This window comes from Macaca mulatta, chromosome 11 (genome assembly GCF_049350105.2).
Source record: "Macaca mulatta isolate MMU2019108-1 chromosome 11, T2T-MMU8v2.0, whole genome shotgun sequence".
Taxonomy (NCBI): Eukaryota; Metazoa; Chordata; class Mammalia; order Primates; family Cercopithecidae; genus Macaca; species Macaca mulatta.
Window position 1 is genome coordinate 21,771,295 of NC_133416.1, and position 27,197 is coordinate 21,798,491.

Consider the following 27,197-nt stretch of genomic DNA (forward strand, 5'->3'; position numbering starts at 1 on the left):
GGGTAGATTGTCAACAGAGTCAGCACCTATGTATGTGTCCTTTTTTCAGTACATTTTTTAAAAAACAATTATCAATTTCTTGTGAGGAGAGTAAGAAAATCATTTTTGGGCTGAGCACAGTGGCTTACGAATGTAATCCCAGCACTTTGGGAGGCCAAGGTGGGTGGATCACCTGAGGTCAGGAGTTTGAGATAGCCTGGCCAACATGGTGAAATCCCGTCTCTACTAAAAATGCAAAAAGTTAGCTGGGCGTAGTGGTGCATACCACCCGCTACTCGGCAGGCTGAGGCAGGAGAATTGCTTGAACCCGGGAGGCAGAGCTTGCAGTGAACCAAGATCTCACCACTGCACTCTAGCCTAGGCAACAGAGGGAGACTCCATCTCCAAAAAAAGAAGAGGTGCAGGAGGGACAGAGATAAAACTCAGAAAATTCTTTACCAGGATATGAAATAATAATAATGGCAGAAATCTAAGACTAAATGGATAATGGATTAGATTATAATTTAATATGTGTCTCTTAAATTGGCCTATCTCGTCCTCTTACATTATTATCATGGGTCTGTTCTTAGCAGTTGTCTGTCCCATTTTTTTCGCTTTTTTTTTTTTTTTTTTTACCTGTCTCAGTGCTAAGTGGGAAAGATCTCCGTCTCTTGGTGTTCTCTTAACCGAGAATTCGTCTTCATCTATTCATCATTTTACTAGCTGTCACTGTGTGAGCTTCGTCCCTAGCTGTTTCATCCCTAGTTGTTGCTTTCTAGTGGTCTTTGTAAGAGTATAGAAGCATTCCTTCTTTGATAATGTTAAATTTGTAAGTTTCAGGTGACATGTGAAACCTTTTTTAAGATTTTTCTCAATGTTTTGAAAAGCTATTAGCCAGGATCGTAGTGTAATAAGACATAACGTTTTTCCTTTAAAAAATTTAATTGCGTGTGTAGAGTTAAGAAGCTGTTGTACATTTATGATTTAATAAAATAATTCTAAAGGGAAAAAAAAAGAAATTTCTGCCTTCAGCGCATCCTCAGTGTACCCAAAACAAAGCTTGTCTTTTTTTTTTTTTTTTTTTTTTTGAGACAGTCTCACTCTGTTTCCCAGGCTGGAGTGCAGTGGCACAATCTCAGCTCACTGCATCCTTCACCTCCCGGGTTCAAGCGATTCTCCTGCCTCAGCCTCCCTACTAGCTGTTATTACAGGCACCCACCACCATGCCCGGCTAATTTTTGTATTTTTAGTAGAGATGGGGTTTCACCATGTTGGCCAGGCTGGGTCTCAAACTCCTGCTCTCAGGTGATCCACCCGCCTCGGCCTCCCAAAGTGCTGGGATTACAGGTGTGAGCCACCACGCCTGGCCCAAAACTTGTCATCTTTATCCCTCAAGTCCCTGACCAAAAAGCTAATGCAAAAAAAAAATTATAATACAGTAAAATGGTTCAGAATATCAGTTAGATTAACTTTGGTCATATCACAAACATTTATTGAATACATCCTCCTTCAGAAGGAACTCACTGGACTTTGAGAGCCATCAGCACTCTTGCTTTACTGTTTGCTTAGACCTGGAACTTAAGGCTGGCACCTTAAAACCCCCAACGGAAAAGAGGATAACACATAGAGAAAGTGAGGCCGAGTCTCCTCTACAGGCTGTGGCTGGGACTGCCTGACACCAGCCTTTCACAGTCTGACTGACTGATCAACAAGAAGAAAAACAAGTGGCAGGCTACCTGGAAGGACCTAAGGTGTGACCAGCCTCCTTGGCAGCCTGCCTGCCGCTCCATCACTGTCAGGGTGGAGATTTTTCATATTTGTGAAAAAGGCAGAATTAAGTCAGACAAGTGCCTGGAGTTGTATTATGTTCTCCTAAAATCTTGTCTGCCCAATATCAGCATGTATTAAAGTTAAACTGATAACTTTAAACTGGAATTAAAAGTACTTTAAAAATAGTTTCACTGAAAATGGAAAAATCATGAGATTCTGTAGTACTATCTGAACAGATTTTTTTTAGCTGATTACAAGTTGGCATGGTGTTTGCTCAGGAGAACAAACGCTACCATAACGCCTTATATATGCGAGATCCCTTATTACCATTTAGTCAGCAAATCTTGGCAGTGCTTCTCCTGAATCTTTAGTCAGCAAATATCTGTAATGCTTCTCCTGAATCTTTGCATGCACATGGCAATATTCGTGGTCTCACATCTAGATTTCATTGTGTATCCCATTTTATTTTATAATAGTCTTGGATATTCCTCATCTTAATTTCCCTGGCTTTGGATAATAAGTTCCTTAACTGTAAGCCTCCACTCTCACATTTGTAACAGAGTAGTAATGTGAACCTGTAAGGGTTGTTGCGGATTAATTGAGGTAATATCTATAAACTTCTTAACACAGTAAGAGGAACTAGTAAGCCCTCAGTGAATGGGAAGTCTGTGACTGCTGAAATTGAAATTAGGTCCAGTTGCTCTTCCTAAAGCTCCTGCCACATTATGTCTTTTAGCCAACTCAGGAAATTGTTTTACAAACTCCTTTTGCCCTACAAAAAAAAGTCTCTTTTTGTCATTTAAGCGTTCAGTCTTCCACCACCACGCCACAACTTGTGAAATAATTCCTCCCCCATAAACCCGTTTCTCCAGCCAGTGACTCACCATTTCTCAGATACTTCCAAAGCACTCCCTTCTCTGCATGGTGTACCTGTGTAGTGCCTGTTCAACCTTATTCTGTATCACTTTACAGTTCACAAAGCACCATCCTATACAACATCCCACTTGTTTCACATACGCAGGCTCTGCAGCATATCCCCATTTAATCAGATTCCATGACTTGCCCAAAATCATAAGCTAGGATGAAAACCTTGTATTAATGGATTTTCTTTCATCTTTTAAAAATTCTATTTTAACTTCCTTCAGAATTGATGGGTCATTCTGTTCTTAGAGTTTCAGGCTGCTGTCTTTGTTACCTGAGGAATATCAGCTTCTGGCCATGGCTCTAACAAGACAGCAAAGTGAAAACAAAATTTCCCTACCTATTCTAAAATGCATAGTAGTTATACAGTTCTATTTTTATTTACAAAATATTATAAATATTATTTTACAATTACAGTATTACAAAAGTAGCTCATTATATCAGGCTTTGCTTCTGTCTTAATTTTACAGTAGATTTTGCCTCTATCTTAATTTCATGTACATTTTTCAGCAAGTTTATTCATTCTGCAAAGATGTATGGAACTCAGTGTAAGGCATGACGCTAGTGCCTACAATGTAGAATTCTTGTTCAAAACCTGGAAGGAAATAAGGTTGAGTATAAATACCAAAAACATTTCTAAAATTGACCTAAAGGTATCAATATGTTGTTGAAATATAAGCTGATAAATCTTTGAATTAATGGTAGGAATTCAGCTACTCAGTGCCATTTGTAACCTCGTAAGAACACAGTTAACCATTAATAAAATCCAGATCCTTGTGTCTAGAAGTTATTTTAACTTTGATTTAAAATTTGGTTGGGTGTGGTGGCTCACACCTGTAATCCTAGCACTTTGGGAGGCCAAGGCTGGTGGATCACCTGAGGTTAGGAGTTAAAGATCAGCCTGACCAACATAGAGAAACCCCATCTCTACTAAAAAAAAAAAAATACAAAATTAGCCTGGCGTGGTGGTACATACCTGTAATCCCAGCTACTCAGGAGCCTAAGGCAGGAGAATCTCTTGAACCCAGGAGGCGGAGGTTGTGGTGAGCCAAGATTGTGCCGTTGCACTCCAGCCTGGGCAACAAAAGTGAAACTCCATCTCAAAAATATAAAGTAAAATTCATATATTTTAGAGTAGATTTATCCATGGCAAGAACAAGTACCTTTTTGACTAACAGATGTAAGATTTTCACTTCAGGAATTTCTTTTGCTTAAAAATGGTAGATTTTAGTGTATCCTTAAAATACTTGAAAGAAGAAAATGTGACAGTTTCAAACCTTATGTTTGCAGTAAAAGATTTTTTTAATTGATCTTGAGTTCTTTTACTATTTCCTGTTTCCTGTGGGTGCCAGGAATAAACATAGTAGTAGCCTTGCTTGAAATTAAAAGAACAGTGATTAGGAAAAGGCCATTAAACAAGGAAAATATATTAAGCTACTGAAGTAAAAAAAAAAATCAGATCTGTAAAATTTATCCATTGCCGAACATAAGTAAATTATTTGGAATGGCACTAGCCCAGGCCTTCAAAGTTTGCTTTCAAATATACCACAGGTACATAATCTATCTTCCTTGAAGAAAAGGGGAAATATTATAAAGTCTAGCTATATATTTAAAAATATTATTGATTCTTAGGACTATATAACAATAGTAATGTTTTCAGATTTTACTTATAGGAAAAACATATAGATAATTTATTCAAATTACTTTAAAACTTCTGAAGTAATCTCAATAACCCCTTCAGTTATAAAGAGACTTATTTACATTCTTCTATTACTCAAGTCACTTCACATTTCCCTGCTTCCTGTTAAACAAAGAGTGATTTCAATGGGTAGCATACCCTTCAATCAGGATCTTGGACTTTCAGATGTGCCTGGAGAGAGAGTGGAAGGCAAATTTACATTGTTATTATCTAAATGACCTATTTATAAAGACCCCCGCATTCCCTAAAGCCTCACCCTGGGCATGTCAAATTCTTTAGCTTTTTAGTTTTGCTGCACATCTTAAGAGTTTATTGATGTACACACAGGAGGACATTCTTGAGAAAATGGAGTATTCTGTGATTACTCTATGGGGCTTTTTGCTTTTGTTAAGACAGATTCCCAACTTAGAAAATCTTTTCCAAAGAAGTCATTAAGAACTCAGGAAAAAGTCCCTTTTCCACTTAAATGGAAAATGACAGCAAGAGATGGGTCCTCTTAGTTAACAGTGAAGGACAGAAGCTCTGCTCTGTATCCACCTGGACTGTTCAAGATAAAGGAACTATTAGCACAGAATTCAGACTCAAGTAAACTAAGTTACAAGACAGCTTGAGCAAAGGTTTCCCCTTCTGCAAATGAGTTGGAGATCATGGGTGAAATCATACTTCACTGGTCCTCTGTCGCCCAGGCTGGAGTGCAGTGGCACGATCTTGGCTCACTGCAGTCTCTACCTCCTGGGTTCAAGTGCTTCTCCTGACTCAGCCTCTTGAGTAGCTAGGATTACAGGCGCCCACCACCACACCCAGCTAATTTTGGTAGTTTTTAGTAGAGATGGGGTTTCACCATGCTAGCCAGGCTGGTCTTGAACTCCTGACCTCAAGTGATCCTCCCATCTTGGCCTCCCAAAGTGCTGTGATCATAGATGTGAGCCCCCGCCCCCGGCCTACTGGTCTAGAATTTTTAGACCTGGTATCTAATATGATAGCCACTAGCCATGTGGCTATTTAAATTTGTAATTACATATATATAAAAGAAAAACATTTCCTCAGTCACGCTAGCCCCATTTCAAGTAGTCAATATTGAACTACACAGATGTGGAACATTTCCAACATCACAGAAAGTTCTGTTGGACAGCACTGTTCTAGATGAATTTTTTTTTTTTTTTTTGAGACGGAGTCTTGCTCTGTTGCCCAGACTGGAATGCAGCAGCACAATCTCAGCTTACTGCAACCTCCATTTCCCGGGTTCAACTGATTCTCCTCTCTCAGCCTCCTGAGTAACTGGGACTACAGGCGCATGCCACCGCGCCCAGCTGATTTTGGTATTTTTAGTAGAGATGGAGTTTCACCATGTTGACCAGGCTGATCTCGAACTCCTGACCTCAGGTGATCCACCCACCTCAGCCTCCCAGAGTGCTGGAATTACAGACATGAGCCACCACACCCGACCTCTAGATTATTTATTATATAAACTTTTAAGAGAGCAGTTAAGTTACTGCTTAATCACTTGTTGTATTTAAAGGGAGTATGGAGAATTAATTTTTTCTAAGGATGAATTATATGAATGACCATCTTGGCTCTGCTCACAACTCATCTTTTTCCCCCCTCCCCAAATGATTCAGGGGCATTTTACCTCATGAGTTAGAATATCCTATTTTTTCTGCCTTCAGAGCTGGTCTAATTTCTCCAGAGATAGATTTGAAACAGACATTTAAAAGCTACTAAAGTAGCTGGCACAATGACGCAAGGCTGTGTAGTCCCAGCTACCAAGTAGACTGAGGCAAAAAGATCACTTGAGTCCAGGAGTTGTGGGCTTTTGTGCACTATGCTGATCAGGTGTCCACACTAAGTCCAGCATCAGTATGGCAACCTCCTGGGAACGGGGGACCACTAGGCTGCCTGAGGAGTGGTGAGCCAGCCCAGAGGGGAATGCAGCAGGTCAGAACGTCCGTGCTGATCAGTAGTGGGATCACATCTGGGAATAAGCACTGCACTCAAGCCTGGGCAAGATAGTGAGACCCCATTTCTTTCTTTCTTTCTTTCTTAGTATCCTTTCTTTGAGCTTTTTTTTTTTTTTTTTTTTTTTTGACACAGGGTCTGGCTTTGTCACCCAGGCTGGAGTGCAGTGGCAATCATGGCTCACTGCAACCTCAACCTCCTGGTTTGAAGCGATCCTTCTGCCTCAGCCTCCCAAGTAACTGGGACCACAGGCCTGCACCACCATGCCCAGCTAATTTTTTGTAGAGAGGGAGTTTCACCATGTTGCCCATGCGGGTCTCGAACTCCTGGCCTCAAGTGAGTACTCCTAACTCGGCCTCCCAAAGTACTGGTACTATAGGCGTGAGCCACCGCGCATGGCCGAGACCCTATCTCTTAAGAAAAAGAATTACTAGGTGGGCACGGTGGGTCACACCTGTAATCCCAACACTTTGGGAAGCCTGAGGTCAGGCGTTCAAGACCAGCCTGGCCAACATGGTGAAACCCTGTCTCTACTAAAAATTCAAAAATTAGCCAGGCGTGGTGGTGGGCACCTGTAATCCCAGCTACTCACGAGGCTGAGGCAAGAGAATTGTTTGAACCCGGGAGGTGGAGGTTGCAGTGAGCTGACGTGGCGCCATTGCACACCAGCTTTTAAAAAGGGGTTAAAATCTCTTAATACTATATCTTATACATAGACAACAAGAAAATATTATAATCTAGATCCAATACTTGTGTTTACTTAGTTTGAAGTTTTTTGTCTTTGATAGTTGTGCAGTTACCTTGATCAATGTCTGGTATCAACTTATCTGGACCTTGAAAAATTCTTTGGCAGTCATGTTTACTTGAATTGGTGCCAGGATAGGACCGTGGTTCACAAGTCTGACTTCTCAGAACTGACAGTGACTCTTCAGAAAGACAAAAACAAAGTACAGTACTCAAGGCTGTCTTTCCCCCAGTCCCCAGTAAGAATTGCCAGGGCCCAGACCTGTGCAGGTTTTAAATCTCCATAGGTGGGTTTTTGGGGTGGCTTTTTTTTTTTCTTTTGCCAGATATGAGAACTACACCAAATAAAGGAGAAAAGTCAACTGGGTGTGATGGCTCATGCCTGTAATCCTAGCACTTTGGGAGGCCAAGACGGGTGGATGCCTTGAGCCCAGGAGTTCGAGACTAGCCTGGCCAACATGGCGAAACCTGTTCTCTCTCTCTCTCTCTCTTTTTTTTTTTTTTTTAATTCTTTAGTTAGAAATGAAAAAAAGAAAGAAGTCTAGTTTTTCTGAAACAAGCACTGTCTTGGTGCTAACTTTCTTCATGTGTGGAACACATAGAAAGTGATGTTTGTACAGCACCTTGAAACAAGCAGGAGGTGATGCCAAGAGCCTTAGCCCTGCAGGGACCCTACTAGGCCTTCTGAAGCTGACCTTGTAACCCATTTCCAGCCCATGGGTGTCAATTGGGAAATTCCGCACAAGATCCTAGCAGGTACAGTTACATATAATTCAATTGAATAAATGGTTTTTGATGATGGGATTTTAAAATGAAGTTATTCAGTAGGCAGGGCATGGTGACTCACACCTGTAATCCCAGCACTTTGGGAGGCCAAGGCGGGCAGATCACGGGGTCAGGAGTTCAAGACCAGCCTGACCAACATGGTGAAACCCCGTCTCTACTAAAAGTACAAAAATTGCCCTGATGGGATGATGAGCACCTGTAATCCCAGCTACTCAGGAGGCTGAGGCAGGAGAATCACTTGAACCTGGGAGGCAGAGGTTATAGTGAGCCAAGATGGCGCGCTGCACTCCAGCCTGGGTGACAGAGCGAGACTCCGTCTCAAAAAAAAAAAAAAAAAAAAAAGCCCAGCGCAGTGGCTGAGGCCTGTAATCCCAGCACTCTGGGAGGCCAAGGCGGGTGGGTCACCTGAGGTCAAGAGTTTGAGAGCAGCCTGACCACCGTGGAGAAACCCATCTCTACCAACAATACAAAAAATTAGCCGGGCTTTGTGGCACATGCCTGTAGTCCCAGCTACTCGGGAGGCTGAGACAGGAGAATCGCTTGAACCCGGGAGTCCGAGGTTGCAGTGAGCCGAGATCTCGCCATTGTCTCCAGCCTGGGCAACAACAGCGAAACTCCGTCTCAAAAAAAAAAGAAAGAAAGAAAGAAAATCAACCTATTTGAAGACTGGGCGCTGTGGCTCTACTAAAAATACAAAAAATTAGCTGGGCGTGGTGGCGGGTGCCTGTAATCCCAGCTCCTCGGGAGGCTGAGGCAGGAGAATCACTTGAACCCAGTAGGCGGAGGTTGCAGTGAGCTGAGCTCGCCCTGTTGCACTCCAGCCCGGGCGACAGTCCCAGACTCCGTCTAAAAAAATAAATCAAGTTATTCATATTTGCCCAACAGACCTCAAAACTGTTAAAGAAGCCAGGATTAAGTATCAGATTTTCTAGATAGTTTTTCTAAACATTTGGACTTAGACATTCCAAGTAAAAATATGTTTTGTTGTGAACAAAAATACACTGGCATTATTACCTAAGTGTATTTCCAAGATGTTGCCACGTATGTTTTCTTATTTACAGCTAGAGTTAATTATGAAAACTGTGGGGTTGGAGGCGAGGTGGAGGCGGCCGTTTGTTTTCTCGTGGTCTCCAGCTAGCGTGCTCGCTTCCCCTCCCCCGCGGCGTCTGGCTGGGTGGAGAAACGGTGGCGGTGGCAGCTGGAGCAGCAGAGGCTGGAGCATCGGACACCCTCCTCCCACGGACCAGTTCCTCTTTCCCTTCCTCGCTGTGTGTTTGATGTGTTAAAGCAGGAGCGGGAATGCGAGCAGCGCCATGAGCAACACTACCATCGTCCCCAGCACTGCGGGTCCGGGCCCCAGCGGCGGGCCTAGTAGCGGAGGTGGTGGCGGCGGTGGAGGCTGTGGCACCGAGGTAATAGATGACTAATCTCCCCGAGCGCTAGCTCTGAGCAGATGCGGACTCTCTTCGGTTTCCTAGGCAAGATCGACGAACCACACCTCTTCCCGCTGGATCATTCACCTTTGCCAATCTCAGTCTTGTTAAGTTCCATGATCCAGACTCAGCAGTTGCGGCACCACATCTGACACTGTGTTCCTTGACAGAGCTTTGATAATGTACCATATGCAGAAGGAGTTATTCCTGATAAGGCTAAGGCTTGCCTGTCTCTGTTGGCACCAGCTAATGCAGTGGCAGGTCTTCTGCCTGGTGTTGGGCTCCAGCCTACTCCTAACCCACTTACTCAGACTGGCGCCCTTCCACCGGCTGCTTTGGGGGCTCCTACTCTTGGTCCTGCCCTTGCTGCCCTTGGGCTTCCTGGAGCAAAGTTGAACTCAGTCTGTTGCCACAGATCAGTTGCTGAAGCTTATGAGTACTGTTGATCCCAAGTTGAAGCATGTGGCTGCTGGTCTTGTTTCACCAAGTCTGAAACCGGATACCTCTAGTAAAGAAATAGAGGAAGAGGCCCTGCGTGGTGGCTCACACCCGTAATCCTAGCACTTTGGGAGGCTGAGGTGGGTGGATCACTTGAGGTCAGGAGTTCAAGACCAACCTGACCAACATGGTGAAACCTTGTCTCTACTAAAAATTCAGAATTAGCCGGGTGTGGTGGCACATCCCGGTAACGCCAAGTACTTAGGAGACTGAGGCAGGAGAAGTGCTTGAACCCTGGAGGTGGAGGTTGCAGTGAGCCGAGATCGTGCCATTGCACTCTAGCCTGGGCAACAAGAGCAAAACTCTGTCTCAAAAAAAAATAGAGGAAGCTATGTAAAGAGTACAAGAAGCACAGTCCCTAATTTCGGCTGCTATAGAACCAAAGAAGAAAGAAGGCATTCAAGATCATCTTCTAAACACAGACAGTCAAGAAACAGATCAAGAGAGCGATCACATTCTAAGTCTAGGAGTCGTTGATCCAAAAGCCCAAGACAGAGAAGATCTCATTCCAGAGAGAGAGGTAGAAGATCAAGGAGCACATCAAAAACGAGAGACAGAAAGAAAGAAGACGAAAGAAACGTTCTAAAACACCACCAAAAAATAACAGCAGAGCCAGACATTGTAGAAGTACAAACAGAGACGACAATGAAGAAGCAGGAGTGGAACAAGATCTCCCAAAAAGTCGCAGTCTCCTAAAAGAAAATTGTCTCCCTCACCATCCCCTGGGAGACATAAAAAGAAGAAAAAAGATAGTAGGGATGAAAGAGTAGGGAGAAAGATAGTAGGGATGAAAGAGAATGATCAACAAACAAGAAGAAGAGTAAAGATAAGGAAAAGGATCAGGAAAGAAAATCAGAGAGTGATATAGATGTAAAAGTTACACGGGTTTATGATGAAGAGGAACCGGGTTATGACAGTAAGAAAGAGGAAAAAAGAAGAGAAGAAAGCAATAGAAGCAGGTTCCCCTAAAACAAAGAAATGTTCTGTGGAAAAGGGAACTGATGATTCACTAAGAGAATCCAAAGTGAATGGGAATGATCATCATGAAGAAGACATGGGTATGAGTGACTGAATATTGCCTCTATGGGAATCCAACTGTATACATGCATCAGTGTCATTCCTTTGTGTGATTTCTGAATGCTATATTTGTTCATCTCAAACCTAGATGTATACAGCTCTGAGTTATTAATGGCTATAAAGCTCCCGTTATTGATACTAATTTACATCAAAAAGCTTTTAGAAAATGGTATGACGTAAGCAATTCTTGTCATGGTGACATCTGATGGAATAACCAAACAGTTTTACTCTTGGTGCTGCTTCATAACAGAAATGAAAAGCTGCATGCTCCTACAGCAGGAATGGATTGTTTATGTCATATAATTTCCTTTATTAAGTTCACTCATAGTACTTCTAGAATGTTATGCATCGGGTTAATAGAGCCATGTAGGAAATGCACTGATTGCATGTTATTGTGGCAAGAATATCCTAAATGTCATTAAAATCCTCCAACATGATGGATCTACTTATGGTCTTGTTTGTTGACGTGACAAATTAACATTCTTATAGTTCCATCTGGAAATGAGCATTTGAAATAGATAATCCGGCTGGGCACAGTGGCTCACGCCTGTAATTTTAGCACTTTGGGAGGCCAAGGCGGGCAGATCACCTGAGGTGAGGAATTCCAGACCAGCCTGGCTAACATGGCGAAACCTCGTCTATACTAAAACACACACACACAAAAATTAGCCAGGCATGGTGGTGCATGCCTGTAATACCAGCTACTCCGGAGGCTGAGGCAGGAGAATCACTTGAACCCAGGAAGCAGAGATTGCAGGGAACTGAGATCATGCTACTGCACTCCAGCCTAGGCGACACAGCGAGACTCCATCTCAAAAAAAAAAAAAAAAAGAAGAAGAAGAAAGAAGGAAGGAAAAGAAAAGAAATAGATAATCCTTTAAGCCTTGTGGCAAAATTTTTGTCATTTTGGTTTAACTTTGAATGGTTATTATGCACTAACCTTTTTTGATGGCTAACTAGGGTTTAATTACAGAAACAAGATTTCAAGTAAAACTGTCTTTGGCAGTGAGTAAATAGTATATTTTGAAGTAGAGTTGTATACTTTTTCATAAGATGTTTGGGAATTTTTTTTCCTGAAATAATTTATTCCACATCTACATCAGTGAAAGCTATCTACCTATCCTGAGTCCATCTTAAACAAAGAAAAAACTTATCTCTTGCCCTTATTTTGAATTTTCCACTCTTCCATTAATTTGTCTTAAGCTCAGTGTTGGAAAAAAGGGATAGTGCATTTTAAATTGTCCTTCATATGCTTTTAAAATAAGACAAATTGACTGGGCGTAGTGGCTCACACCTGTAATCCCAACACTTTGGGAGGCCAAGGCAGGTGGATCACCTGAGGTCAGGAGATCGAGATCAACCTGCCCAACATGGTGAAACCCCATCTCTACTAAAAATAGAAAAATTACTGGTGGGCTCCTGTAATCCCAGCTACTCAGGAGTCTGAGGCAGGAGAACACTTGAACCCGGGAGGTGGAGGTTGCAGTGAGCCTAGATTGTGCCACTGCACCCCAGCCTCGGCAACAGAGTGAGACTCTGTCTCAAAAAATAAAATAAAATCTCAAGTTGTATAAAACCGATAAATTTGTGTTACTGCAGTAGTATTCTTATGCACACAGTGATTTCATGTTATATATGCAAAGTAGTTAGGCAACTCTTTTCTTTGTTAGAGGCATTTCAAGCTCCACTTTTGTGCGGTAAAAAGTAGGCTACAGTCTGTGCCATGTTGATGTACAATTTCTGAAATTATTTTATAATACTTTGATAATAAAACCCTTAAACTTAAAAAAAAAGAAAATTGTGTAATGCCTGAATCATACATTCTCATTATTATGAAATAATCTGCCTTTTATATTAGCTTTATAATTTAGCAATTAACTGAAATGTAAATCTATGTTACCTATTACTTCAAAGAAGGAATTAAAGCAAGAAGCAAAACATTAAACTCATTTCAAGTGAATTCTTAAACATCCTACATGTACTATTTAGTCTTTCCTCTGATTCCTTACATCACAGTATGTAGACTGTTAACACCACTCTTAAAATGGTTTCTAGGATTGTCATATTCAAACCAGAAGCAAATTATGTATATTCTTTTTTTTTTTTTCTTTAAGAACTTGAAAGCCAGGCGCAGTGGCTCATGCCTGTAATCCCAGCACTTTGGGAGGCCAAGGCAGGTGAATCATCTGAGGTCAGGAGTTCGAGACCAGCCTGACCAACATGGTGAAACCCCATCTCTATTAAAAATACAAAAATTAGCTGAGTGTGGTGGTGGGCTCCTGTAATTCCATCTACTCAGAAGGCTGAGGCAGGAGAATTGCTTGAACCCGGGAGGTGGAGGTTGCAATGAGCCAAAATGGCCCCATCTGTACTCCAGCCTGGGTGACAAGGGCGAGGCTCCCTCTCAAAAACAAAACAAAACAAAAGAACTTAAGCAGGCTGGGCACAGTAGCTCTCGCCTGTAATCCCAGCACTTTGGGAAGCCAAGGCGGGTGGACCACTTTGAGCTCAGGAGTTCAAGACCAACCTGGGAAACATGGCGAAACCCCATCCCTACAAAAATTAGCTGGGCGTGTTTGTTGTTGTTGTTGTTGTTGTTGTTGTTTCCCAGTGCCTGTAAAAGTTATGCTTACTCTATACTGTAGTCTGTTAAATGTGCAATAGCATTATGTCTAAGAAAAAAAATCTTGTATTGCTGAAAAACACTAATGATCATCTGAGCGTTCAGCAAGTCCTAATCTTTTTGCTAGTGGAAGATCTTGCCTCAATGTTGATGCCTGCTAACTGATCAGGGTGGTGCTTGCTGAACATTGGGATAGCTGTGGCAGTTTCTTAAAATAAGACAACAATGAAGTTTGCTACACCAATTGACTCTTCTTTTCACGAAAACATTTATCTGTAGCATGCAATGGTGTTTGAGAATATATTGCAAGTGGTAGAACTTCTTTCAGAATTGGAATGGGGTCGGGCATGGTGGCTCATGCCTGTCACTTTGGAAGGACAAGGTGGGAGGATTGCTTGAGGCCAGGAGTTTGAGACCAGCCTTGGCAACATAGCAAGACCCTGTCTCTGAAAAAAAAAAAAAAAAAATTTAATCAGCCAGGATTAAAAATACACATCTGTAGTCCCAGCTACTTGGGAAGCTGAAGCGGCAGGATCGCTTGAGCCCAGGAGGTTAAGGCTGTGGTGAGCTATGATTACTCCACTGCACTCCAGTCTGGGCAGCAGAGCGAAACTCTGTCTCAAAAAATTAAAAAGTAATAATAATAATAAAATTGAACAGAATCCTCTCAAACCCTGCTGCTGCTTTATCAACCAAGTTTATATATTCTAAATGCTTTGTTGTCATTTCAACAATGTTACAGTATCTTCACCAGGAGTAGATTTTATCTCAAGAAACTTTCTTTGCTCATCCATAAGATGCAGTTTCTCGTCCACTGAAGTTTTAGTATGAGATTGAAGCAATTCACTCACGTCTTCAGGCTTCACTTCTGATTCTTTCTGCCACATCTGCAGTTCCTTCCTCCACTGAAGTTCTAAACCCCTCAAACTCATCCATGAGAGTTGGAACCGATGTTTTCAAACTTCTGTTAATGTTGCTATTTTGACCTCCTCTCTTGAATCACGAATATCTAGTATGTAGAATGGTGAATTCTTTCCAGAAGTTTCTTCTTTAATTCACCCATATCCATCAGAAGAATCACTGTCTATAGCAGCTAGAGCCTTATGAAATGCATTTCCTAAATAATAAGAATTGAAAGTTGAAATGACTCCTCAATCCATGGGCTGCAGAATGGATGTTGTATTAATGGTCGTGAAAACCACATTAATCTCCTTATATGTTTCCATTGGAGCTCTTGGGGTAACTAGATTCATTGTCAATGGGCAGTCATATTTTGAAAGAAATCTTTCTGAGCAGTAGTTCTCAACAGTGGGTTTAAAATATTCAGTAAACCATGCTATAAATAGGTGTGCTATCATCCAGGCTTTGTTGTTCCATTTTTGGAGCGTAAGCAGAGTAGATTTAACATCAGGATTTTCACAATAGTAAATGAGCATTGGCTTCAGCTTGAACTACCAGCTGCATTAGCCCCAAACAAGAGTGTCATCCTATTTGAAGCTTTGGAGCCAGGCATTGACTTTCCCTCTCTAGCTATGAAAGTGCTAGGTGGCATCTTATTCCCATACAAGGCTGTTTTGTCTACATTGAAAATCTATCACTGAATGCCAACAACTTCAGTTATCTTAGCTAGATCTTCTGAATAACTTGCTGCAGCTTTTCCATCAGCACCTGCTGCTTCACCTTGCACTTATATATTATGGAGATGACTTCTTTCCATACACCTCATGAACCAAACTCTGCCAGCTTCCAACTTTCCTTCTGCAGCTTCCTCACCTCTCTCAACCTTCATAGGATTGAAGAGAGTTAGGGCCTTGCTCTGGATTAGGCTTTGGCTTAAGGGAATGTTGTGGCTGTTTGATCTTCTCTTCAGACCACTAAAACTTTCTCCCTATTAGCAACAAGGCTATTTTGCTTTCTTATCATTTGTATGTTGAGTGAAGTAGCACTTACAATTTCCTTCAACAACTTATTTCTTTGACTTCTCAACTTGGGTAAATGCTTACCACAAGGGGCCTAGTTTTTGGCCCCTCAGCTTTTCGACATGCCTTCCTCACTAACCTTAATCATTTCTAGCATTTGATTTAAAGTGATAAGCATGCAACTCTCCCTTTCACTTGAACTGTTAGAAGCCATTGTAGGGTTATTAATTGGCCTAATTTCAATATTGTTGTGTCTGGGGGAATAGGCAGGCCCAAGGAAAGGAAGAGAGATGGGACAACGGCCGCTCAGTGAAACAGAGCACGCAACCTTTATCGATTTTACCGTCTCTTATGAGCGAGGTTCCTGGCTCCCCCCAAAACTATTATAAAGGATGAGCCAGGAGGATTGCTTGAGCCCAGAAGTTCAGGACCAGCCTGGGCAACATAGTGAGGCCCCTGTCTCTACAAAAAAATAAATTAGCTGGGCATGGTGGCATGTGTCTGTAGTCCTAGCTATGCGAGAGGCTGAGGTGGGAGGATCGCCTAAGCCTAGGAGTTTGGGGCTGCAGAGAGCCATGATAGGGCCACCACATTCCAACCTGGGCAACGGATCATAACAGTAAGAATTTTTTGTTTAACTGATGGTTGTTCCAACTACCTTTACATTTAATTAAAAAGTTTGACAAATAAAATTAATTTATTAATCAGGTTGGTGGTAAACTAACATGAGGGAACTACCTGGGTAAATGGAAACAGTCTGTATATTTTTACTGTTAACATATGTGAATACTTTTGTCAAAAGTCATTGATGTACAACTAAAATTTGTCAATTTATTCTTCAGTGAAGATTTTTTTTTTTCAGTATCCTCACTTCCAAAAAGCAGTTGTAGGCACAGAGATTTAAAAACAAATGGTCTAGTCTGAATGAAACTTTTAGTTGAGATATTGTTAAAAGACAAGTGTGTGTTTAATTATCACTTAATTGACTAAAAAGTAGATTAAACCAGTCATAGGAGGTTTTTAATTTGATAACTAAACAAATTTTATTGGGTGAAACATTGGCAGTTAGACTGAAAATATAATTGTCTAGAAAAATAATTTTAAGGTTTAGTTTTTTCTTACATTATATTAATAAATTTATTAATATTGAGATTAATGAACTTTTGTTGTAGACTTAGCTGAATCAGTAAGTAGCATTTGTCAGCCACAATAGAAATCCTTATTTTCTATATATGAAAGATGAAAATTACATAAAGTAAACGTTACAAATTACTATTATAAGCAGACCTGTCTGCTTACAAATGATAAAGCTTTCTTGGCCTTTTACTGTATACATCATAATTGTCTTTTGAGTGCTTTAACTCAAGTACAGAGCCTGCTAAAACAAATATTTTTCTAGAGGCAGTAATTAAGTATAACATAGCTGGAAATGTTAAGCTTGGTTTCAGACTACCTTTTTAGGAGCTGAGGAAACATACCAAGTCTTTGCCGAATAAGTCTTAGTTTGCATATCCTTGAGTAATTCTCCATGTGGTATTATACTGTGAGAAAATCCAAAATAGAGTGTCTATAAATGTCAAGATTACCTTTAACAAAATATGTGATTAAGTGACACATTCAATATATTATAATATTTTAATATTTTTAGAGAACTAATTTTTTATAACCTTACACAGAACTGAATATCATTTTCAGCTTTATTACTGAGTTCATAATCAATTAAATTATACCGTTTTTCTCCTGAATGTGTAGGTTCTTGCCCTTTAGTTTATCCTTTGAATTATGATTTATCATCTATTTTAGTATGTGTAGCAATATTAATTGACTATATCATGATTATATGTATGAAGTAAAACTAGTTGTGACAGTGTTGTAATTAGTAGTTTTTTTCTTGAAAGTATTTCACAGCATTTAATACTTGTTTAAATGGTTTATATGACTTAAATCTGTACAACCATGGGGTAAAATGTAAACAACTGCACTGTTAGGAAGATATTAAAGTAGAGGCTATATTTACAGTGTCGTCTTTCAAATCTAGCTATGCTGTAAACTGATGTTTGCTGTATGCTCCTCCTGATTTGAAATAGATGAAAGAAAATGAACCTATTATCACCATGGTTCACACAATGATTGAGAACTCGGCGCTAAGACCCCAACTGTACCAGCAAGTAAGGTCTTGGACAGTGAATGATACTGCTTTATCATCTGCAAAATCCCTCAGTGACAGTTTTGATTTATTCTCAGATTTACTCATGACATCAGTGTTTTTCTTATGTTATTTTTTGTTTATGTTTATTTGGAAAACCACAATTCATCCATGCTTTTCAAGATGCTGCAGTATTCTTAGCATGGCTTCGCTGAACATTTTGCTGTTGAATATTAAATGTGCCATTTTCCTGAAGTTTTTGTGCAGAGTATTTGATTGATATGTACTTGGAGGTCTGCAGTACATTTGCAAAATTACTAGATTTTCATATGGTTTTATTAACTTTAAAAGCATTATACCTATTTTTTTAGGGAAAAGGCTTTGTAAAAATATTTACTTTCAGGGGTAGCCCTTCACAACTTCCCCCAACCTAGTGTTTTAAGAATACATTCTATTTGTATGGGCGTTATTCAAATCTAGTTTCTGTACTGTGGTATGGTAAAACTTAAAGATAGCCGCTTCTTAACATACTGGGGGTATTTTCTCCCTGTGTTCTTACCATTCTTAAGCAGTCGTCAAGACTATCATAAGTTGCCCTATTGTTTTTCCAAACTCAAAATGTGTGTCATGGAGTTGACTGGCTTTAACTTAGGAACCTTAGTAATCTGCAGATCTGCAAAAGAAGTCATATATGTTTCTATCAAATTTTTGTGTATTTCATGGTCTAAATGTTTCTAGCTATGTGTTTCTCAGCATCAGCTTCTTCCACCTCAACACCCTCAAATTACTCTGGCGTATGACCTTTATAATCTTTAAAAATCATGCAGAAGAAGAAAATTAACTAACATGAAAAATGAATATATATTTTGATTAAAATGTATAAGGCACCTAGTAAAAAGAAGGACTTTGAGCTCACACTGGCTTTTTAGGCCTCTATTTGGTTCAGTTGCCATGGGATCTGCATCACAGGGCCCTGTAACTGAGGAATGGGTACAGTTGATCAGAAGGTGACTTATATTTCAGCACAGTTTTCAAAGTATTTAAAGTATATTTTTAGATGACTGAAAATGGTCTTAAATTTGCAATAAAGAGATTAACAAACTTAAATATTTAAAGTTAAACAGCTTTACTTATCAAAAGAAACTGGAATCTTTCAATTCTTAAAGTCACCAGATTATAGACCTTGGTACTCTATTCCAAAGTACCACACTGAGAGTCTTAATACTTACTCCAAAACTGATACATTCTGCAGTGTCTGAAGCTGTCAGTAAAATATATCATCTATGTAATGCTAAATTGACATGAGATCAAAGAGATTTTGTTATAATAGGTTATGTTTTTATCACGTTTTGCATGTTTTAGCCTGGATTTCCTATTTAGTTTGGTTGGTTTTTCTTTTTTATAATGCTCAACATTCAGGGTTATTGATGCGGAAGTCTGATAGTTTAAATTATTCAGTTGCATTAAAAGTTCTAATTGGGGTTTTCCCAAATGTGGAGATCTGAAATGGGAAGGGCTGAGAGGGGGAGAAAAAAGTGAAGATATATGAGACTGGCTCAGTATAGCATCACTGACCTTGAATACTGAAAGAGCAATAGATTTGTATAAATATTTCTTCATATTAATACGTGAAAGAAAACTAAAATTGTACAGAACAGAAAGATCTGAATGTCTAATGTCAGCAGCCTTGCCTGGGCATGGCTGAGCCACCAGTTACCAGGAAATCAGTGTTAACTCTCAGTGCTGTTAAGGCTAGGGAGTCTTCAGACTGTCTTACTTTTATTCAGCCACTACTAAAGGACTTAATTATTGCAGGACATCCTTAATAGATTAAAGTGACAGCCTGACACATTTTTTTAAACTGTGTTTATAAATTTGCACAAACTGAAATTATATTTTTTGTTTCTCCAGGTTTCCCTTATCATGTTATTATCCAGGGAAAATGTACTGGTACAGTTTGCTTTTCTGAAGTTAATTGACAATGTTGTATTAATAAGTTCTTGATATTTAGCTAGAAATACAATGGCAAAATGTTTTATAACCCATTTTATTCTGAATCATAGCCACTCAGTTTATGGAAATGTTTGCATTTTTCTTCCTTGGAGGACGCCCAAGAAATTATCTAGGCAGTAATTTTCTTAAAATTGGTCAAATAAAAAAGACTTAAAACTGAATCCAGGCCTGGCAAGGTGGCTTATTCCTATAATCCCAGCAATTTGTGAGGCCCAAGCTGAAGGATCACTTGAGCCCAGGAGTTTGAGACTAGACTGGGCAACAAAGCAAGACCCTGTCTCTACAAAATACGAAAAAATTAGCCAGGCATGGTGGCACACACCAATAGTCCTAGCTACTCAGGAGACTGAGACAGGAGTCCAAAGCTGCAATGAACTGTGATTACGATTACACCACTATGCTCCAGCCTGGGTGACAGAATGAGATACTATCTCTTTTTGTTTGTTTGTTTTTAAAGCATTCTGTATTCCACCAGGCGCAGTGGCTCACGCCTGTAATCCCAGCACTTTGGGAGGCTGAGGCAGGCGGATCACAAGGTCAGGAGATCGAGACCATCCTGGCTAACACGGTGAAACCCCGTCTCTACTAAAAATACAAAAAATTAGCCAGGCATGGTGGCGTTTTTTGCCCTCTATGGATATAATGTCTAATTTTATCAAATTTTAAAATATTTCCCCAAAACTCCTTTTTGGAGTTTATGTATTATGTTCATATACTCTAAAATATATATAGTTCACATACCTAAGGGATATTGAAGTTGAATTTTAATTAACATAAGTAACTTTGTTTTACTGCCAAGGACAGCTTTATAAAAAAAGAAGCTATCAGATACTTTAAAAGGTTCCAACATCCTAAATAAAATATAACACATGTCCTTATGTAGTTAATAAAATCTATATAATACACTCCTCAACCTGAAGTTGGAGCACTGCACAAATTTGTGTAATTACTACATAGCCCATTTTTTCATTTGCTTTTCTAGTGTTGGTAAAGTACTTCAAATGAAGTATTCAAACCAAACCTTTTTTTTTTTTCTTTTTTTTGCTAAAGGTGTATTTGAAAAAACTGATAAAAAGTGTTACCATGAACTTAACCATGCAAAACTTGAGTTAAGCAGAATGCTCATGAAATTTACATTTTCCTTCTTTTTTTGGTAAGACCGGAGGTTGGGATGAGGGGTCAGGATTTTCATATTGAGAACAAAATAGCAACCTTTTCAATTATATGAAGGTGTTTTTATTTGTTTAAGGAATAATTTTGTTTTCTTATGCTTTTATTCTGTCGTAAAAGCAGTGTGTGGGGAAAGGTTTAAGGATTTGGTTAGTTGATGTCTATTGAATATCTTTATTGAATAACTTAAAAGATTTAAAGAAAAATTTCGGTGGTACTGAAAACAGAAATACCACAAAAATCGGATTGATACGTGTAATATATTTATATGGCTATAAAGGAGATATCACTCTAAAGTCGTAACTACAGTAAACATTTTTCTCTATTATGATATGCTAGCTGATGTAAAAATAAATCTGCAATAAGACTCCCCAAATAAAAATAGTATGTCAATATCCTAAAGATTTACTATAAATTACTAAGTTTTCACTTTAATATACTAGTCTTTTTTTCTGTTGACTCTGAGATGTAGGGTATATTTGATATTTTAATCCAGATGAAACACTGTCCGCTAGTTATATTCAGATTCTGTAGTCTAGTAAAGCTGTTTTGCATTTAACTTTAAATATTAAGCAAACTATGACTGGGCGTGGTGGCTCATGCCTATAATCCCAGCACTTTGGGAAGCCAAGATGGGAGGATCACTTGAGGTCAGGAGTTCGAGACCAGCCTGGCCAACATGGTGAAACCCTGTCTCTACTAAAAATACAAAAATTAGCTGGGCATGGTGGTGCACATATAATCAAAGCTACTCTGGAGGCTGAGGCAGAAGAATCACTTGAACCCGGGAGGCGGAGGTTGCAGTGAGCCAAGATTGCATCACTGCACTCCAGGCTGGGCAATAGCGAGACTCCATCTCAAAAAATAAATAAATAAATACTAAGGAAACTATATTTGAACATCTTAGTAGCTTATGACCTTTCATCTTTAATTTGTTATAAATGTGAAAAATGTAATTTTGGCATTGTCTTACATTTTTTATCATAGATCTACCTATTTAAAACTTACTTTTTATTATTTTTTTCCAGATAGGAATATAAATTATTTTCTTGGATCTAGGTGCTTTAATTTACAATGACAATTGACACTTCTCAGGACACACCTGAGGATACTTATTTTGAATAGTGTAAGAGTATTCTAACTTTTGTCATTAAATTCATTTTTCATGTAATATTCATTTCTATGAAAGTTTTGTGGTTTAACAATCACTGTGCATACCCTTAAATAGTCACAGATTCATTTGCATGAGGTATGTGAAAGTAATGTCTTGAAATGAAATGTAAATCCAGGATTTATTTTATGTTTGGAATGCTTATATTTTTAACCTTCTCCTGATTCCCACATTTCTAGATCAATTCAAAGTTATCTCCTATTTAAATCATTATTTAATGCTTCCTTTTAAAGCTGTAACTGTCAGGCAGTTTCTTTCATAGAGAAAACATACAGAATTGTCATTTATACATTCTTTTGTATAATGCATATATGAAATTTAATTTTCTAAACTGGAATATAGTTGGGACACATTACTTCTAACCCCACCTTGAAAAAATTGTGCAATTTAGTAAGCATACAATGAGCCCCATTTAAATTTTTTCTACTATGTTTTTGTTACTTTCTCACAGTCAATATAAAAATCAAAAGACAAGAAAAATAGTGAAGTATTGCCTGCAGAGGCTATGATGTTATCTGTGATATAACTGACTGGGATGGCTATTGAAATCTTGCTAAGCACAATCAGAAGTAACCACAAAATATCTTTTAACCAAAATATACTGGGAAGAAGCTGAAGAAAGGATATTTAAGTACACTAAATAATTCCTTACAATAGAGTAACACAAATGGTGTCAACAAACACACATAAACTTTTTAATGAAATTTGACTACCCATAGTTTGTAACATAGGCTTTCAGTTTTATGAGGTTTCGAATGATTTTCCTCTTTTCAATTAAACCCATCCTTTTCCTTCATTATCTTTTAGTTCTTAAGACAGAAGAACAAGATAAGTCTATATTGTGTATGTGTGTTTATATATTATGTATATGTATACAATATGTTATAGATTTTCGTTAAATAAGATGTGTTGACATTTGAGTGTACACATATACAGTGTGTGATGATGTGTATACTGTGAAGGATGGTTTTGACTGTTGAACTTTGCTTGATTTAAGTATTTGATTTGATACAGTTGCAATGATGGTATTTGTCAATTTTTTTATTAAAATAATGTGTGTCTTTAAAAGAAAGAATGTAAGATACTGTATTAGTTTTGTTTGACCAGCATATTATTATGTTTAACAAGCTTGTTACATACATCATTCTTATGTATCTTGCATATTATATCACTGTTAAGTATTTTTCTACTTTGTTAATCAGTGTTTGAATTAAACTTCTAAAAGTATAAGAATCATTAAAATCCATCTTTGTTATATTATATATATTTAATATAAATCCAAAGTATTAATTATAGGCTAAATATATTTTTAAATTAAGATTTTTAAGTTGCTATATGATTTTTTTCTTATAGCTGTCACAAGATGAAGGTAGAGGCACATTATACAAATACAGACCTGAAGAAGTAGATATTGATGTAAGTATTAGTATGATATATATTGTCAGTACTCTGTTATATTCTCTGCCAAAAACACTGGAAATAAGCATAACCAAAAAACTTCTTTCTCCCAAGTCGTCCAAAATGACATCAGATAAATTCATATTTTATGTGTGTGCTCTAAATTATTGTTTCCTGCCCTCTACGTCCCTCTACTCCCTATTGTTAGTAGTCCAACATATGAAGCATCACTTAAAGTAAAAACTATTTCTGATTTTTAGAAGTTACAGATTGACTGGGCGCGGTGGCTCATACCTGTAGTCCCAGCACTTTGGGAAGCCAAGGTGGGCGGATCACTTGAGGCCAGGAGTTTGAGACCAGCCTGGGCAACGTAGCATACTAAAATACAAAAATTACTAAATATACAAAAATTGTCTCTACTAAAAATACAAAAATCAGCTGGGCATGGTGGTACGCGCTTGTAATCCCAGCTACTCGGGAGGATGACGCATGAGAATCTCTTGAACCCAGAAGGGAGAGGTGCAGTGAGCTGAGATCATGCCACTGCACTGCAGCCTGGGTTATGGAGTGAGACCTTGCCTCAAAACAAACCAAAAAAAAGTTATGGAAGACTGGAGACAAAGAAGAATTGCTATGTTTTTCAGATAAAGTATCAGCCTTTAGAAATTTTATCACTACTCCTTTTTAAATTAAATTTAGTTTCTTTTAAATCATATTTTAGATTGCTGATTTGCCATACATTCTTATGCATACTTCCCTCGTTATTTCCCCTGGTTTTATTTCATTGAGTTTTTTGAGTTATACCCCCTTTTCTTTTTTTTTTTTTTTTTCTTTTTGAGTCAGGGTCTCTCCCTGTTACCCAGGTTGGAGTGCAGTATCACGATCTCAGCTCACTGCAACCTCTGCCTCCTGGGTTCAAGTGATTCTTATGCCTCAGACACCCATATAGCTGGGATTACGGGAGCACGCCACCATGCCCAGCTGACTTAAGAATCCAAGAGCATGATTTTTTAAATATGTAACAATAGAATCCAGTAAGCATTTTAATTAAGGACTGCATATATCACTTAACCTATTTAGCAGATTGTAGAGGCAAAATGCTTACATGCCTATTTTTTAGACATTCTGTCTTTATAAGCTATATTTTAGCTTTTATTTTATGGATTGAAATAAAGATTTTTGGTCAGATAATGATTGCCTACCTCCAATTACAGAAAAAATTTAAAAATTGCTAACAAGACATCTTCTCTTATAACCTAGGCCAAGTTAAGCCGATTATGTGAACAAGATAAAGTGGTGCATGCTCTGGAAGAGAAACTTCAGCAACTCCACAAGGAGAAAGTAGGACAGTTATGTTTATTGTCTACAACTGATGTTACTTAATATGATTATTATCAGGACACTGATAAGTAAAAAGAATTAATACGATGATGCAGAACGTTAAATGTAATTCTTTTTATTATAATAGTATACGCTTGAGCAAGCTTTGCTGTCAGCCAGCCAAGAGATAGAAATGCATGCAGATAACCCAGCAGCCATTCAGACAGTGGTGTTACAAAGGGATGATTTACAAAATGGACTGCTTAGTACGTGTCGAGAACTTTCTCGAGCCACTGCCGTAAGTAGATTTTTTTTTCCCCTAATAGAAGTAACTTGAATATGTAGTTCTATTTTCTTCTCTCTCTTTTTTTTTTTAAATACTGGGCTCTCTTTAGGATTCTTCATTATTATTATAGCAAAAAATAGTAATTTGTTATTAGTGTGTGCTTCTCTTTAGGAACATAAAAATAAAAGATTATTTAATTAGTGGGCATTCTGTTATTTATTTACTTACTTATGAGACAAGTTCTCACTCTGTCACCCAGGCTGGAGTACAGTAGTTTGACTATAACTCACTTGTAGCCTGAATTTCTTGGACTCAAGTGAGAGCCTTGGCCTCTCAAGTAGCTGGGACTACAGGCTGGCACTACTACACCTGGCTAGATTTTTATTTTTTTTTTTATTTTTTATTTTTTATTTTTTTTTGCATAGAGATGGGGCCTTACTGTGTTGCCTAGGCTGGTCTTAAACTCCTGGTCTCAAGTGATTCTCCTGGCTTGGCCTCCCAAAGTGCTGCAATTACAGGTGTAAGCCACCACACCCAGCCAACCATTTTGTCTTTGTGAAATGAGTGTTTTACAGGGGAGATAAATACTCCTGTTTTTATGTATCATGTAAATGAAAAATTCTGAAATATGTGAAAATTTATTGCATTAAGAAAATAAATAGGCCAGACACGGTGGCTCATATCTGTAATCCTAGCACTTTGGGAGGCCGAGGTGGGTGGATCACCTGAAGTGACCAACATGGTGAAACCCCATCTCTACTAAATATACAAAATTAGCCAGGTGTGGTGTCACGCACCTGTAATCCCAGCTACTCAGGGGGCTGAGGCGGGAAAATCACCTGAGCCTGGGAGGCAGCGGTTGCAGTGAGCCAAGATCATGCCATTACACTCCAGCCTGGGCGACAAGACTGAAACTCTGTCTCAATCAATCAATCAATAGAAATATAAATAGCAAGGCTAGGTGTGGTGGCTCACGCCTCTAATCCCAGGACTTTGGGAGGCTAAGGCAGGTGGATCATTTGAGGTCAAGAGTTCGAGACTAGCCTGGCCAACATGGTGAAACCTCATCTCTACTAAAATACAAAAATTAGCTGGGTGTGGTGGCAGGTGCCTGTAATCCCAGCTACTTGGGAGGCTGAGGCAGGAGAATTGCTTGAACCCAGGAGGCAGAGGTTACAGTGAGCCAAGATCATGCCACTGCACTCCACCCTGGGCAACAGAGTGAGACCCTGTTTTAAAAAAAAAAAAAGAAAGAAATATACATAACAGAACCTTGTAACTCATAGTCATATGACTATGACTGTGAGTCTCCTGGAATGACGAAATCTAAAAGTCTTAACTTGCAGCTTATAAATTGAGTGTTTTATGAGTTTAAACAGCTGGCTTTAGATCCTATGATGTGGTCATCTCTATAAACATAGTAAGAGCACCAGTCCAAGCAGCTCTTTGAAAGAGAAATCTTAGCAAAATCTGCCATGTTATATAAAACTGCTCCCAAACCTTTGTCTGTACTTACACTTCAATGGGCTAAGGAGCAGCTATCTTTTAAGAAGGGCCACAGACAGTATAGCTTAATTTAGAGGAGGCTTTCCAGGCTGGCAAGATCCCAGAATCTCAACTTGGCTTCTATTCTGAACCCTGAATTCCAAACGTGAGCTATTTTTAAAGGAATATACCATGATTTTGATATCATTGAAAACTTAATTTGAGAAATTCTTAAATACATTATATTTCTATTTCCATTTTTAAAATACTGTTATTGCTGTTGTCTCATTTGAGTCTCTTAATTATATTGTCATGTTTATAGGCTTTTTTAAAATTTAATATCCTTTCCATTGTGAGTTTCTTGAAATAAGAAACTGTGTCTCATTCACATTTGATGAATGATTGAGCTGAATGACTTACCCAAGGTTACAAAGCTAACAAATAATATGCCTAAAACTCAAATCCAGATCTTCTTACTACAGTTCTGAAGAATTAGATCTATATGAATTTCTGTAATATAGTCATAAAGAAAATATAAGCACCTGAAATACTGTCTACAAGGAAGTAGTCACTAAGCTAATCAAGGATAGGTAGGATTTGAATACAACGAGAAGAGAAATGAAGAGTGGTTTATTCAAATAATACAAAACACCTTAAGCCACAGCAAAGATGAGAATGTAGGAGACATGTTTGGAAAAGGAGGAAATAGAACTAACTGCCTGAGTGGGATAGAGGATTCCTGTGAGAGGATAGAAAATGTGAGATTAGAAAGGGAAAATGGGGTTAAGCTGTCAATGCCAAGC

At 38.8% G+C, this 27,197-nt stretch overlaps 1 protein-coding gene and 1 pseudogene across 10 annotated transcripts in view; both read left to right on the top strand.

Annotated features, from left to right (window-relative positions):
* Window positions 1-27,197, top strand: part of PLEKHA5 (pleckstrin homology domain containing A5) — a 248,976-nt gene that overhangs the window by 172,629 nt on the left and 49,150 nt on the right. For 9 of the 10 annotated variants that reach the window (XM_028829293.2, XM_028829301.2, XM_077953134.1 and 6 more), the window contains 3 exons: window positions 23,259-23,321; window positions 24,564-24,644; window positions 24,772-24,921. In XM_028829293.2, coding sequence (XP_028685126.1) covers window positions 23,259-23,321; window positions 24,564-24,644; window positions 24,772-24,921 — 294 coding nt within the window. Of the gene's footprint in view, window positions 1-17,492; window positions 17,574-22,712; window positions 22,749-23,258; window positions 23,322-24,563; window positions 24,645-24,771; window positions 24,922-27,197 lie in introns of all 10 variants that reach the window. The other variant, XM_028829288.2, reaches the window with a different exon arrangement.
* On the top strand, window positions 9,031-10,995 carry LOC114670803 (serine/arginine-rich splicing factor 11-like; annotated as a pseudogene).